The sequence below is a fragment of the Macrobrachium nipponense genome, chromosome 18 (genome assembly GCF_015104395.2).
Source record: "Macrobrachium nipponense isolate FS-2020 chromosome 18, ASM1510439v2, whole genome shotgun sequence".
In the NCBI taxonomy this organism is placed as follows: domain Eukaryota; kingdom Metazoa; phylum Arthropoda; class Malacostraca; order Decapoda; family Palaemonidae; genus Macrobrachium; species Macrobrachium nipponense.
In genome coordinates this window covers 82,947,397-82,964,896 of record NC_087211.1, presented here as the reverse complement: position 1 = coordinate 82,964,896, position 17,500 = coordinate 82,947,397, and the positions used below count along the sequence as shown (strand labels likewise).

Here is a 17,500-nt window from a genome sequence, read left to right as displayed (position 1 = left end):
CAGAGCTACGCTCCCATCAGTGTGGTTCTCGCTTGAGAGCACTGGTTAATTTACCCGGCACTGGAATGAAAACATTGGCCCTTCCAAACTCGCTGTCGTATGTCACCTGAGAATTAAAAACAAATAAAGAAGAATATGTTTAAAATGTAACTATAGATAGTTATCAATAATTTATTTTGGCTTCTTATGTTGATAACTGTCTTAATTTTCATTTGTCATACAAAGTATTTTCTGCATGACGTATTTTTATAATAAAGGCAAACTACTTGAAATACCAGCAAACTTTGTTTTCTCCTTCACCTAGATTTCAATATATATGTTTGTGAAAAACGTATGGTAAGAGTAAAGCCTCGGTTTCGCTAAAGGTGCCACTTATTACCTACTCCTGACTACCACTTGCTTGAAAAAGATTCTCAGAAGTTGTACAGAGGATTTTTGTAGCTCATCAAAAGTTTCCAGTATTCGCCAAGTGGTTGTTAAAGCAATTTTGCCGGCTTGCAGGAGTGGTGTGCTACTATACTCGGTTTTTTTCCATCTGTCCAGCCGCCTGTGGTGTTTGTGTATGGTAACACTGCGTCCGGGGCTTTAGATAGTCACATTCAGCTTACATTCAACAATAATAACAATATCCCATTTCGAATATTAACGGTGAAATTCGCATACAGTAAATTATTAACACACTTTTCAGTTGCAAATATACACCCTGATATCCTTTTATTTTACCTAAAACTTACACATAGCGTAACTATTTAAAGCCCGAGATGCAGTGTTACCATGCGAAAACACCACAGGCGGATGGACAGATGAAAAAAACCGAGTATAGTTAAAAGGTTTTTCTTTTCTTTAATCACTTGGATTAATCTTCATTGGTTTCTTCTTTGTTGCTTCTTCAACAGCTTCTAAAATGTTGAGAGATTCCTCGGTGTCGTTGCTCAAGATTGAGGTGGCCCTATGGTAAAAAGGAATCAAAGGTTATTAAGGAAATAAATACTTTATTAGGCGGGTGTAACTCCTTTAAACCCTAAGTTATCTATTAGCAAGTGAAATAGAAAATATAAGTAAGAGTCATGGTAAGCCGCAGAAAACAAGGACAAATTATCATATAGTCTACGGTAATCGCACACCATAATTAACTTACTTGCGGCAAGGGAAATGCGAACACATTGCCATAATGTCTACGGGCATTTCACCCCAAATTTCACTTACTCATTGAGGTTTTTTCCGTATTTCAGTTACACAAGGTGATTGTTAAAGTCTACGGGATCGGAACATCTTATTTCACTACCTCACAGGTTTGGCTTACATGCACAAACACAAGATAAACAAAACAGATTTTATGAATATATTTAGGATAATTACACTGAAACAACTTAGCCATAATGTAGATACTTCAGACGAATAAAATCTCTAGTGTGAAAAAACAAATGAACTATATATATATATATATATATATATATATATATATATATATATATATATATATATATATATATATACATATATATATATGGTGTGTGTGTGTGTGTGTGTGTGTGTATATACATACATATATATATATATATATATATATATATATATATATATATATATATATATATATATATATATATATATATAAAGGTTTTTTTGCCACTAAGGAAAAAAATGAAAAAGCGAGATAGCCAAGTACTTTCAGTCCTGTTCGGACCCTTAACTGAGGCAAACTGATTTTACAAAGAACAACATAGTCAAAAGAAGGCTTAATATACAAACTGACACTACAAAGTTGGCCATAAGGGCGATTATCACTCTACAGAAAGGAGGAGCCGCCTGAGGCTAGCCACACCTTGAAGGATACACGCAGTAAACAAGTGCTTCTTCCAGAAAAACAGTACATTTTGAAAAAACACCGGGAGCATATACAATTTAATATCATGAATTTTTACAAAAATTTTCCCCCAAAAAATTATTATTAATCGAGCAAGAGAAAGAGGGAGAGAGAATATCGAACCAGAGAGAGAGAGAGAGAGAGAGAGAGAGAGAGAGAGAGAGAGAGCGAGAGAGAGAGAGAGAGAGAGAGAGAGAGAGAGAGAGAGAGAGAGAAATAATAACTATATATATGTTGGACTAACTTATTAGTTGTTCATTTATTTTAAGGTCCTTCATAAACATCTTACAAATATATGGGTCCAAATGGTACATTCCCAGACTAAGATTTAGGTTGTTTTTATTAGTGATTTGTGTAATTGCCGATTCCAGTAAATTTCTTGAAACATAATCATTAGATCTAGCAATTACCGAGGTATCACCCCAATTAATACAATGAGATTTTTCACTCAGATGGATAAACAGTGCATTTGAAGTCTGGGCTGTTTCTAAAACTGAATACATATGTGCTTAATACGGTACACATCTATTTTTTCTTTTTACTTGGCTGACCAACGTAAAACGAAAGGCAATCCTTACAAGGAATTTTGTAAATGATGTTGTTATTTGTTACGGGACTATTCTTAATTAGCATATCTTTAATGGTATAAGAAAACACTACATTAACATTAAAAGATTTAAATATTGATTTTATGGTTTCAAATCCACAAAAATAAGGTAAGCTAAGTACATTTTTAGGCATTTCGTGGCAAAAAAAAAACCTTTATTTAAACTGTCCGTCCTGATTTCGTTCTCGTCCACTGGACAGTGGTTCGATCCCATGAGGGGACGAAATTATTATCAACTAAAAATTCCCCTTCGGTACATATATGAAAATATATCAATTCCGAGGTAGAGCGAATTAGATATTAAAGGACATTTGTAGCTCGAATGATTTATACGAATCACGGTGATGCGATACAAGACTACTTGAAAAAAAACGTTCGAATTGGCTAACATGGTAAAGGGGGTTTTATAGCGATTCTAATTACGAAAACACCGAGTTCGACGGTGATTTGTAAGGTCAGAATCGATATAAACTTATAGCCTCTCTGTTGGCCGATTCGGCAACGTCACTGTCCGTCCTGATTTCGTTCTCGTCCAACTAAAGGAGACTCAAGAAATAACAGAAGAAAAAAATTTCCATATATAAACAAAGTTTACTTAAATATGTAGCTCAGAAGATATTACGATCCATTTACCAACAGATGTTAATGTAAATAGATATATCGTTCGGTGGTTTCGGTATAATGCTGTATGAAACCATAACCACAGACCAGTGGTGGCCTGACCTATATCGTTGCCAGACATATGATTATGGCTAACTTTAACTTTAAATGAAATTACAACTAGTGGGGCTAGAGGGCTGCAATTTGGTATAATTGATGACTGCAGGGTGGATGATCAGCACACCAATTTGCAGCCCTCTTTACGCCTAGGATCTTGGAGGGCGCGGACAGGAAAAAGTACGGACAGTAAAAAAAGTGCGGACGGACAGGAAGCGGGACAGACCCCAAAGCCAGCGCCAATAAAGTTTTCTTTTCAGAAAAACATAAAAATGTTATTATAAATGACTACCTATTTTATCACGAATAGCACGAAAGGGATAATGAAGTGTTTACGAATAACAAAAAATGTATAATGAAGAGTTATAAGTACTCATTGTAACGAAATGGCCCCCCATAAACTTATTACTTAATTGTTCTGTAATTCTTTGTTGGAAAGTCCACAGAGAAGACATGAATAATTGTCATTAAAATTACTCCCTAGAAAATATAAAAGAACTGCGTCCTTCATAGCCTCAGCTATTTCGGTGAAATAACTAGAATTAATAGATAATTGTCTAAAGAATTTGTCAATCATTTATTTTCAAATCGCATTCCTCATATATCAATCCTCCTTGGAATGATATATTTTTCATATACGTAACCTTCATTAGTATTGAAGGTTACGTCTAACCGTCTATTTCCTAAAGTTATTCCTCAAAGTTTAAATTTAAATTATTATTTAACCCATCAAAGTTTATTTTTTAATAAATATCAAAAATAAACATTTATATAAGGAAACTATTTTTCTTTTAAATGACATTCCTGAGACATTAAAAAAAGTTTATGTCTCTATTACATACTTTTGGAATTCATTTTAATAAATATACAAAATGAACATTTCTATAAAGAAACCATAATTTTTCTCTAAATGACATTCCTAAGACATTAAAAAAAGTTAACGTCTCTATTACACACCTTTAGAATTCTCTTTAATAAATATTCAAAATAAACATCTCAATAAAGAAACCATACTTTTTTCTCTAAATGACACACCTCAGACATTAAAGAAAAAACATATTCTTTTGTCTATAAATGTTATAGACGTAGCATTTCTTTTCATGTCTGAGGAATGTCATTTAGAGAAAAGAATATTGTTTTTTCCTCTCTTTTTAAATGATATTCCTCAGACATTAAAAGAAAGGCTACGTCTATATCATTTAGAGAAAAAACATTTTTTTCTCTCTATATGATATAGACGTAGCATTTTTTTTAATGTCAGGAATATCATTTAGAGAAAAACCATATGGTTTTTTTTCAGACACTAAAAGAAATGTTACGTCTATATCATCTATCTTACGAATTCTTTTGAATAAATGTCATATATAGCCCTTACTATAAAGAAACCACATCTTTCTCAGGAGAATTATATTACACTAATCACGACTACACGTTTGTCAACTCGCTCTAGTTAAATCAGGTGGGCGGAACGTGTTAATCTTGTGGCCTTCTATGGTCCGCCTTGGGTGAAGGTCTCCCAGAGACCTGACCTGAAAATATATATATATTCTTTCTTTGTTTCATTCTTTACTACATCACCATGACATTTTTTTTTCTTATATTCACAAAGACTAAACTACTAATGTAGTTTGACATCTAGTTTTAGCGCTACCGTCGAACGGCTGTCCAATATAATTATATATATATATATGTTAATATATAATATATTATATACATTATTATATTTATATATATTACATATATATATATATGAGTCATATCACATTACCGTGATTCATATACATGCATCGAGCTACAAATGTAGCCGACGAATTTCTTATCGACTAAAGAAATTCCCCTTCGGTGACTATAATGAAAATATTAATTCAGAGTTAGAGCGAAGGAGATATATTACAGGACATTTGACGCTCGATGTATATATATATATATATATATAATATATATATATATATATATATATATATATATATATATATATATGTGTGTTGGTTGTGTGTGTGGTGTGGGTTGTGTATGTGGGTAGTGTGTGTTTGTGTGTGTGTGTTGTGTATACATACACATACATACTAACAGCAATGCATTAATAGACTAAGCTTTGTTAAACGGACCCTCACTGGCTCCAGACGAGGACAGAGACCTCTTCCATAGGGTGACCCTCCGGAGCATTCGTTCCCTGTATAGAAGGGAAAAACATGCTTTGGGTGTCAGATTCCAACTGGTTCCAAGTACATCATTCTTCCTCGCCGTCAGTTTCACTTTCCAATAGGTTGTGGAATTGGAACTGGGGCGTTCAGAGTCTGTAATGGAAGGGAGAGAGAAAAATCAGGGGAACTAATAAAAAAAATACAATGTGAGAAAAATCAGGAAACTAAAAAATACAGTGAGAGAGAAAAATCAGGAAAACTATCAACTAAAAAGTAAATAGCGAATGGATTCTTCATTTAATTGTTCTTGGTAAACATTAATTGTTTACTTTTTGCGTCGATTTTTATAGGATTACTCAATGATATAAGGTGAAAAAAAAATCATTTTAATTTTCTTGGTAATTAACAAAAAATTTGTTTGCTTATTTCATCCATCTTTTATTCATTTACTTTGTTCCTTGAGGTTAAGGGTTGGGTCCAAATGAGACTAGGAATAGCTGAGTTCCAGATTCCTAACAATAAGGAATATCCCGGAAATGGAAATGCTACAAAATACCAATTCTCTCCTTCAGCAGATTCACATTTCGGAAACTAACAAATTCTATTAAGAGAAATCGGGTTCCTTCACAAAACTGCAACCTAACTTAGATATTAAGATAGTAAAACTCTCTACCAAGTACTCGTCTATCATACAACATTAATAATGATGATGATAATAATAAGAATAATCATTCACTAAATATGACAAGATAGTAATACTCTGTACCAAGTCTTTGTGTATCATACAACAACAATAATGATGATAATAAAAGAAGAATAATCATATTCTAAGGGATCCACAATAATAAGAATGTGAAAAGTTCGTGTATAATTTATAAGCACTTTATAGAAGCTTTCGAACCCTTCCCTGGGTTCATCTTCAGAGAAGGGAGTGAAAGCTTTTATAAATGTTTATGAATTATGCACGAACTCTTGACTTTTATTATTGTGGACTCCTTGGTACATTGTATATACTCACGTGATAGAGTTTTCCCCCCCCCCTCCCCCGGAAAAAGAAAAATAATAATTTTAATACACAGGAACTCTGGGAATTATAATGTTAATGAGGTTAATGTAAACAATACCTACATACATACAGCCATGTTCAGAGTTGACGTCTAAAGTTAACCACGATCAATAACTATGTAACTAAACCCATAGTATTACCTACAAGATATTATAATTCTCCATAGACAAATGGATTTACTCTGGTGTCACTTTTTATTGTTGTTGCTAAACGTAGTGCCAGATAGGTTGGCCACTTCGATAAAACCACTTCATAGACATTAGAGTCTAGCAGATATTGAGGTGACGGACAACCACTGGTAGAGTTAATCTAGTTTTTTTATTGTTTATTAATCTTTGCAAGCTTAACGTTGTGAGTTAGCACTCGTGTTGGAACTGTGAGTGTGGATTCTGGACTTTCGACCCATTCCTTCAGAGCAAAGATGCCACCTATCTGTCATAACCTCCTTCTCTTGACTTATCAGGTATTCCTCTTTTAGAAGCTCAAACATCCACTACAAGAAACAAACACTAGCCTCGTAAAGAATAAACAACACCCCTACATTCGTACAAGTCATAAAAGAAACGGAGCAGGAAGGCTGAGAATGGAATCCAGTTTATTTAATCCAGTTCGGGACCTTATGGTAGGCTGTGGGGTTGCTATATAAAGCTCTAGGCAGGCGAGTGTCATCGTCACTGACAGCTGCCTTCAGTCATTGGCGGTCTGTGGTCATTCGTCTCTTCTCGCCTCTTGGAACGATGAAGGTAAGGCCTAAGGTTTAGCCGCCCATTTCAGGATCTCAGATAATCTCTCCTTGTGGCAATAATAATAATAAATCAGATTTACTTTCCCATTTCAGGATCTTCTCAGATAATCTCTCCTTATGGTAACATTAATAATAAATAGCAAAAAGTAAGCACGTGATTTTGTTTATAAAGCCCAGTCCACACTAGCGAGCACTGAACGTCGACGAGCGAACACTGTTCCCATAACCCGTTCCACTCTACTGACCGATCTAGTATGGAGCCACAATGATGCGATTGTCTGGTAACACTGCTTCAGAAGCGAGAGGAACTATAAACAGCTCGAACGACAGAGTGCCCAAGTACTTTTGCGTATTTTTAACACATCTTTACGTCCCGAAGATGTGTTTAAAAATACACGAGAGTGCTTGGCACTGTCGTTTCATTTTGAACTTTCCCATCGGATTCATTTGATTGTGGCGATGATCTTTCATTGTAAACGTACATATCTTTATTATCATCGTCCCCAACTTCGTTAGCTTTTATCCGTTTCGTTCCTATCTTCTGTCATGGTTTGTGACTCTTGTAGGTTTTAGAATAAATTTAGATCCAGGATTATCAGTTCACAGGACTTTGCATTCTTTGAACTCACTTTGGAATCTTCCACACTAAAAGTTTGAATTGTAATCAATGTTTATAGTAATGTTGGAGTCAACACTAACTACTTTTATATTTAGTTTTAAATACACGCAATAACTGTATTTCTTAGGTATATATAGTGCTTCGATAATTGGCGAAAATGAAAATAAACAACTATAGTGATTTGGAAAACTTATTCAGTAAAATGAGTTCGCTACTTAACAAGAAAACTCAAGAAAAACTGCAACCCTTTATATAAAAACAACAATAAAAAAAACATTAAACATTGAAATTCGAAAGCTTGAGCCATAGAATAGGGAATTCCACTAACCTCTCCATCATTTGTTTTAATATTTCAGATTATCTTAATAGCTGCGGTCTTTGTGGGCGTGGCCTTCTCTGATGACGGGTCCTACATCCTGGATTCCAGGGGGGTCGAGGTGGAGCAGGGTCTGAACGCCCCCTCCAGACAACCTCTACTGAAAACCACGACGACCTTCTCAGAGGACTTCAAGCAGCGATCCCAAGAGCAGGCCAGGCAGTACACCCTCGATCAGACTGCCTACAATGATCCTGTGAGTAGAGTGGAGAGTTTTGATATTTCTCTGATATCAAAGGGAGAGATAGGTGCTCGATTGAAGCTGATTACTCTTCCAGTATTCTATAAACTAACGACTATTTCCTCTCCCCAAATAGAACCCCCGCTACACATGGGCCTACGCTGTCGATGCCGAGTCGACGGGTGACCTGAAGTCCGCCAGGGAGGAGCGTCGAGGTGACGTTGTCGTCGGCCAGTACTCCGTCATGGACCCAGATGGCGTTCGTCGCACCGTCGACTACCAGGTCGCTCCTGGAACTGGATTCCAGGACCAACCGTCAGGAAGGAGGAAGGACAAAACGCCATCCAGAAATCACGCGAGCAGTACCAGCCAGTACCAGAGCCAACAGAGCAGCAGAAACCAACAGCAGCAGCAGTACCAGAGACTGAACAGAAATCAGCAGAATTATCAGCAGTCCAGCTCGAACCAGAGACAGCAGAATGTCGACGTACAGAATGGCCGCAGAAACGACCAGTACGCCCAGTTCCAGAGCCAGAGGATCATATCAGTCGAATGACCGTCGTGATTTCCAGGACTCAAAGAAACAACAGGAATGAACTCCAGACCCAATTCCAGAACCAGAGGGAGAATAGAAACGAATTCCAGACCCAATTCCAGAACCAAAGGGAAAACAGGAATGAGTTCCAGAATCAGTTCCAGATCCAGAGGGAAAATCGTAATGAATTCCAAAACCAGTTCCAGAACCAGAGAGAAAACAGAAATCAATTCCAGAACCAGTTCCAGAGCCAAAGGGAAAACAGGAATGAACTCCAAACACAGTTCCAGAACCAGAGGGAAAACAGGAATGAGTTCCAGAACCAGTTCCAGAACCAGAGGGAAAACAGTAACCAATTCCAGAACCAGTTCCAGAACCAGAAGGAAAACAGAAACGAATTCCAGACCCAATTCCAGAACCAGAGGGAAAACAGAAATCAATTCCAGAACCAGTTCCAGAACCAGAGGGAAAACAGAAACGAATTCCAGACCCAATTCCAGAACCAGAGGGAAAACAGAAATGAATTCCAGACCCAGTTTCAGAACCAGAGGGAAAACAGGAACCAATTCCAGAACCTTCAGCAGCAACTCCAGCAGAACTATCAGAACGAAAACCGTTTCCAGACTGAGCAGACGAGACTGAGTCAGTTCCAGGATCAGCAGAACTACAGACAAAAGTCACAGACTGAGAACAGAGACAACTTCCAGCTCAGTCGGGTTCCAGGATCTGGAGTCATCCTCAAGAGCTCCGACCTCAACCAGAAGCGCTACGGAGAGAACAGAAACCATCTCTTCAACAATGAACAGCTGAACAGCGAAAGGAACAATCTGTATTCCACGAACTTCGACACCAATGAACAGAATGTGAACCGTTACGGAAATATCAATAATTATCAGTACGAACAGAGGCAAGATGGAAGCCGTTACGGTCTCAACCGTCAAAACCAGATTCAGGACAACACGAATGACCGTCACCAGTTCGACAGGGACCAGAGGACCGGTGGACATCAGTATAACCAGGAGAACTCAGTCAATCAGAGGCAACAGCAACAGTCCACAAGATACAGTGAAAACACCAATAACCAAAACAGACTGAACCAATACAACCAAAATAGCCAAAGCCAAAACGAAAACCAACGCTACGGATCTGCCGAGTTCAGGAACCAAGTCCAGAGATCACAGGGTTTCTCGAACGATGAGAACCAATACCAGAGGGTTTACCCCACCCGGGAGAATCAATACCAGAGGTCGCAGTACGACCAAAATCATCAGTATAATCAGAGATCAAGCAACACCCAGAGACAGAAGAGTTCCCAGTTCTCTCAGAACTACCAACAGCGTTCCAGCCAGCAACAGAACCTTCGTCAGGGCCAGCAGTACTCTTCAGTAGTGTCCCAGAACCAGAACCAATATGGAAGGACTTACTCTCCCGTCAGCGTCGTACTGGCTGGGAGATCTTAAGTTGGCAACTCTTACGAACTTTGGCACTACAAGAAAAGAGAGCTTATTGGACCGGGCTATAAAATTGCCGAACTTTAGTTTACAGAATAGTTAGAAATATTTCATTTGGTTTATGAATGGTCTGACCACCTGCACAAAAAAACTTATAAAAATATGACCTCATTTGTGAATGCTTGGTTGAGTGTGACCTGGTACTTAGAACCATTTGACTACTCAATCTAGACCTAGTCATGTCAAATTAGAACCACATCAAGATAGCATTTTTCTCAATGGAAGATTTATGAGATATGTCTTTCAAAACTATGATTTCGCATAGCATTATCATCTCATTAATACATGAAAAATATGCTAATAACTATAGAAATATCTGTGATAATGTCTTCATCTGAAAACACATGTAACATCTTATGCTGTGGAAACATCTTATGTTGTAGAAACATCTTATGTTTCCAGAGACCTTCCAACAGGTCTTACAGTGTTGTAATAAAGGCACCAGTGAAATAAGCAAGAAAGAGTTTTATTGAATAATTTACGTAAACATCACTTCGTGAATTTTCCCCAAATCAGTACCCATGAAAGTTTTAAAATGTTAATGACGAGCAACCCACACTGCCTGCTGATGACCTCACAGTTACAGCTACAGTCTGCTTATTTTTCATGGTCCCAGGGAGCACCGCCCCCCCCAAACCCCCCCACCCCCCCAAAAAATATACCACTCTTAGTTCACAAGAAAACCTGTAAATGTCGCAAAAGATAAAGCAAGGACAGCAGTAAACTTGTCAGGTATTGTCATAACCAAAGATGCTTACTAGGTACAATGATATGATATTAATGCTTTTATGTATATATATATATATATATATATATATATATATATATATATAGTCTATATATATATATATATGACTAGATATATAATATATATATATATATATATATATATATATATATATATATATATATATAAAGCAAGCTTTTGCTAACCACTTCTCGCTTTGTCAAGCTAAAACAAAATGCTACATGGAGTGAACTATATTTGAAACTAAGTTTTAAATATATATATACTATATATACATATATATATATATATATATATATATGTATCTATATATATATATATATATATATATGATAGTATATATATTGACGAGGGGTCAAAGGTTACAAAATAAGACAAAGGTTTTCACCCGTCACAGAGGTCCTTTCCCTGAGAGAAAGCAAAAGTGAAATTATTATCCTGAAGCTTTAAAAATTGAAGGCTTCAACTGAGATCAAATGACACTGAAAAACGAAACAATTCGTTGCCTTTTCTCTCTTATAAAAATTGCTTCCCCAAGATGACACCGAGTGTCATATGGCACGAAAATATTCAAAACTGACACGAAGGGTAGTGTAGATTTTGACAGAGCAAATGTACCTGGGGACAGATGCCCTAAAACAAGGGTTCTTAACAGCGGGTATCCATACCCCTTGGGGGTATGAGAACCACATGCTAGGCGTATGGGACTTGATCTCTGGATGTTTGTATATATTTTATTTTAATGTGTCTATGTGTCAATGTATACATGGGTACATTTTGTATATGAATAACTATACAAAACTATAAATGCTTTTGATTTTCTGGTAAGTTTTACTCCTAGCTATACATACCTAAAAGTATGTATTAAACTAAGTATAGTAAGTTATATTGTCAACAAATAGGACTTATGTGGACTTGAGCAAAGGGGGTATGGAACCATATTGGGCATTTCACTGGGGGGTCTAGGGTCATCAAAAGGTTCAGAAGCAGCAGCTTCCAAAACAAACTTTAGACCCATAAATGGTTATTATTATTATTATTATTATTATTATTATTATTATTATTATTATTATTATTATTATTATTATTATTATGTTCTATTACAGTTCTCCAATTCGACTGGGTGGTATTTACAGTGTGGGGTTCCGGGTTGCATCCTGCGTCCTTAGGAGTCCATCACTTTTCTTACTATGTGTGCCGTTTCTAGGATCACACCTCTTCTGCATGAGTCCTGGAGCTACTTCAGCTCTAGTTTTCCTAGATTCCTTTTCAGGGATCTTGGGATCGTGCCTAGTGCTCCTATGATTATGGGTACGATTTCCACTGGCATATCCCATATCCTTCTTATTTCTATTTTCAGATCTTGATACTTATCCATTTTTTCCCTTTCTTTCTCTTCAACTCTGGTGTCCCATGGTATTGCGACATCAATGAGTGATACTTTCTTCTTGACTTTGTCAATCAACGTCATGTCTGGTCTGTTTGCACGTATCATCCCTATCCGTTCTGATACCATAGTCCCAGAGGATCTTTGCCTGATCGTTTTCTATCACTCCTTAGGTTGGTGCTTGTACCACTTATTACTGCAAGGTAGCTGATGTTTCTTGCACAGGCTCCAGTGGAGGGCTTTTGCCACTGAATCATGCCTCTTTTTGTACTGGTTCTGTGCAAGTGCCGGGCATTCACTTGCTATGTGGTTTATGGTTTCATTTTTCGTATTGCACTTCCTACATATGGAGAGATGTATTTCCGTCATCGTACTTTGAACATATCTGGTTCTTAGGGCCTGATCTTGTGCCGCTGTTATCATTCCTTCAGTTTTCCTTCTTTTAGCTCTCCCCTCTGTAGCCATTGCCAATTGTCATCGCTGGCTAGTTCTTTAGTCTGTCTCTGTATTGTCCGTGCATTGGTTTGTTGTGCAGTCCTCTGTTCTTTCTGTCTTTCTCCTGTCTCTGTATATTTTCTGGGTCTTCGTCTACTTTTATTAGTCCTTCTTCCCATGCACTCTTTAGCCACTCGTCTTCACTGGTTTTCAGATATTGCCCCAGTGCTCTGTTTTCGATGTTGACGCAGTCCTCTATACTTAGTAGTCCTCTCCCTCCTTCCTTTCGTGTTATGTATAGTCTGTCCGTATTTGCTCTTTGGTGTAGTGCTTTGTGTATTGTCATATGTTTCCTGGTTTTCTGATCTATGCTGCGGAGTTCTGCCTTCGTCCATTCCACTATTCCTGCGCTGTATCTGATTACTGGCACTGCCTATGTGTTTATGGCTTTTATCATATTTCCGGCGTTGAGTTTTGACTTGAGTCTCTGCATATATTCTTTCCTGATCGTGTCCTTCATCTCTTGGTGTTTTATATCTCCTCCTTCCATTATTCCCAGGTATTTGTATCCTGTCTCATCTATGTGTTTGATGTTGCTCCCATCTGGTAGCTTTATCCCTTCAGTTCTCGTTACTTTGCCTTTTTGTATGTTGACTAAGGCGCATTTTTCTATTCCAAAACTCCATCCTGATGTCCCCAGATACATCCTTACAAGTCTGGAGTAGGGTAATCTATTGCCTTGATGCTCTTACCATACAGCTTGATGTCGTCCATGAACATCAGATGGTTGATTCTGTTGCCTCTTTTCTTGAGTTGGTACCCGGCATCCATCTTCTGTAGTACTTTTGTCATTGGAATCATGGCTACTACGAAGAGTAGTGGGGACAGTGAGTCGCCCTGGAAGATCCCTCTCCTGATATTAACCTCTGCTAGTCTTATTCCAGAGCTTGTCAGTATTGTATTCCAGTTGCGCATTGTATTTTTGAGGAAGCTGATGGTATTTTCCTCTGCCCCATATATTTTCAGGCATTCTATTAGCCATGTGTGTGGTATCATGTCGAAGGCTTTTCTTATAGTCTATCCATGCCATGCTTATGGTTGGTTTTCCTTCTCCTACTGTTCTTCATTACCATTTTGTCTATCAGGAGCTGGTCTTTTGTGCCCCTCCACTTCCTTCTGCAGCCTTTCTGTTGGTGGGGGATGGTGTTTGTCTCCTCTAGGTAGTTGTATAGCCTTTCACTGATGATACCTGTTAGTAACTTCCACATTATTGGTAGGCAGGTGATAGGCCTGTAGTTACTGGCTATATTTCCCTTACTCTTGTCTTTTTGTACTAAGGAGTGTTCTTCCTGTGGTCATGCCATTTGGGTGCTTGTGGATTTGGAGATACAATGCTGGAGTTTGTTCTGCTATTCGTGGGTGTAGGGCCTTGAAGTTTTTGAGCCAGTATCCATGGACTTCATCGGGACCTGGGGCTTTCCAGTTTGGCATTTTCTTTAGTTGGTGTCTGACTGTGTCTGTCGTGATGTCTGTGAATCTTTGTTTTATTCTCCCTGTTTCTTCTTCCTTGACTTCCTGGAGCCATGTTGCATGTTTGTTGTGTGATACCGGATTGCTCCAATTATATTATTATTATTATTATTATTATATTATTATTATTATTATTATTATTATTATTATTATTATTATTATTATGTTCTATTACAGTTCTCCAATTCGACTGGGTGGTATTTATAGTGTGGGGTTGGGCCCGGGTTGCATCCTGCCTCCTTAGGAGTCCATCACCCTTCTTACTATGTGCCGTTTCTAGGATCACACTCTTCTGCATGAGTCCTGGAGCTACTTCAGCCTCTAGTTTTTCTAGATTCCTTTTCAGGGATCTTGGGATCGTGCCAGGTGCTCCTATGATTATGGGTACGATTTCCACTGGCATATCCTATATCCTTCTTATTTCTATTTTCAGGTCTTGATACTTATCCATTTTTTTCCTCTTTTTCTCTTCAACTCTGGTATCCCATGGTATTGCAACATTATTATTATTATTATTATTATATTATTATTATTATTATTATTATTATTATTATTATTATTATTATTATTATTATTATTATGGATTATTATTATTATTATGGAACAAACCTACCAAAAGGGGCCACTGACTTGAAATTCAAACCTCCAAGGGATTTGGCGTTCATTGGAAAGAAATGAGAGGGAGTGAAGACAAATACAGTATTAAGAAGAGACATCACTTATTGAAAAAGGAAAAATACATAAATAAATTAACAAATAAATACAACTATAGTATTAGGATATATAATGAATTGCATCCTCGCTTCAGCCTCTGAGCTATAACTTGAACAATCGTACTTTTGAAAGAGAAAGTTGTTCATTTATATAACAGGGTTCCTCCCTCGAAATAAATTGTATGTGACAAGAGATAATGATCTCAGTAGAGGAAAGGAAAGTATGGATAATCAAAGAAATTATTGACTGTAGAGAATATTTTTAGATTTTTTTACGACCGAGCCCTATGCTGCCATTTTAGGCGTGATTAACTTTTGGATATATTTCTTATATTCAATGTTATAAACTTTTGGATATATTTCTTATATTCAGTGTTATAAACTTTTGGATATATTTCTTATATTCAATGTTATAAACTTTTGGATTTATTTTCTTATATTCAATGTTATAAACTTTTGGATTTATTTTCTTATATTCAATGTTATAAACGTTTGGATATATTTTCTTATATTCAGTGTTATAACGTTTTGGAGGATTATATTATATTCAGTGTTATAAACGGTTTATTATATAATGTTTCTATATTCATTGTTATAACTTTGGATATATTTCTTATATTCAATTTGTTACACGTCTTGGATATATTTCTTATATTCATGTTATAAACGTTTGGATATATTTCTTATATTCTTTTAAGGTAGAAACGTTTGATATATTTTTCTTATATCAGTATTATACGTGATATATTCTTATATTCAGTCTTATACAACGTTTATTAGCAACATTATATATTCATTGCTAAACAAAAATTCTGGAGGATATTTCTTATTCAATGTTACAACCTTTGGAACAATTTTCTTATTCAGGTGTTCTTAAACTTTTGGATATATTTTTATTTATAATCAAGGTTATAAACTTTTAGGCATATTTCCTTAATATTCAATGTTTATAAAGCTTTTTCGTATATTTCTTATAATTCAATTTCCGTATAAATTCTTATAATTTTTCAAATGTTATAAACGGTATTATATTCAGTGTTTATCTTTAGATATATTTCTATTATTCAGTGTCATAAACTTTTGGATATATTTATTATATTCAATGTTATAAACTTTTCGATATATTTCTTATATTCAGTGTTATAAACTTTTGGATATATTTCTTATATTAAATGTTATAAACTTTTGGATATATTTCTTATATTAAATGTTATAAACTTTTGGATATATTTCTTATATTAAATGTTATAAACTTTTGGATATATTTCTTATATTAAATGTTATAAACGTTTGGATATATTTCTAATATTCAGTGTCATAAACTTTTGGATATATTTCTTATATTCAATGTTATAAACTTTTCTATATATTTCTTATATTCAGTGTTATAAACTTTTGGATATATTTCTTATATTAAATGTTATAAACGTTTGGATATATTTCTTATATTCAGTGTTATAAATTTTTGGATATATTTCTTATATTCAATGTTATAAACATTTGTATATATTTTTTATATTCAGTGTTATAAACATTTGGATATATTTCTTATATTCAGTGTTGTAAACGTTTGGATATATTTCTTATATTCAGTGTTATAAACTTTTGAATATATTTCTTATATTCAATGTTATAAGCTCAGTTCGGGTTAGGAATTATGCTGTATTACTGTTAGCTATAAGATATATAGAAGCTATTCAATTACAGGCAATAACACTATAGCCTAAACGTCTTAGCTTTGACGAGATGTGATTTAGACAATTACAGTAATAAAAAAAGTATATGAGTCCAGAATTGAAGGTCATCCTGTCACGTACTCTTGAGAAAACAGCAACGAAAAGACAGGCGTAACTTGAGCTTAAATTATACGAAGAAGAAGAATCACCGAAAGACCTTAAAATTCCCCCAGGGAACTGGTCCACAAAACGCAGGGTGCATACGATACAGTACCCACCGCCAACTAATACCACAGAGGGTTCCTCAGTGATATATAGACACAGCACTTCACTTGCTGTGTGTTTTGTGGGTTTGTGTGTGTGTGTATGTATGTTTGCTTGTCTTTTTCTAGACGAATGTTCATTAATCTGATTATTTTTTCATCTGGAGACGGTTACCGAGAAGGAGGTACTGGAGAAGGAATTGTATATTTCTTAGTACACTCTTCTGAAAACCAACCTTGCTGTGTTTGTGTGTGCGTGAGTGTGTTCATGCTTATCTGTACTTTTCCAAAACAAGTGGTCATTACTCACATTTCTGAGCCGGAAACAGCAACTGAGAAGAGGGTTATACTGGAGAACTAAATCTGCTTTTCAAGAAACC

At 35.9% G+C, this 17,500-nt stretch overlaps 1 protein-coding gene across 1 annotated transcript in view; it reads left to right on the top strand.

Moving 5' to 3' along the window:
- Nucleotides 1-10,800, top strand: part of LOC135196671 (putative uncharacterized protein DDB_G0282133) — a 21,628-nt gene extending 10,828 nt beyond the window's left edge. Inside the window, exons 4-7 of the mRNA XM_064223506.1 lie at nucleotides 1-30; nucleotides 8,122-8,337; nucleotides 8,459-8,537; nucleotides 8,630-10,800. The exon at nucleotides 1-30 is cut by the window's left edge and continues 1,173 nt beyond it. Coding sequence (XP_064079576.1) covers nucleotides 1-30; nucleotides 8,122-8,337; nucleotides 8,459-8,537; nucleotides 8,630-10,317 — 2,013 coding nt within the window. The 3' untranslated portion in view covers nucleotides 10,318-10,800. The remainder of the gene's footprint in view (nucleotides 31-8,121; nucleotides 8,338-8,458; nucleotides 8,538-8,629) is intronic.
- Nucleotides 10,801-17,500: the final 6,700 nt, after the last annotated feature.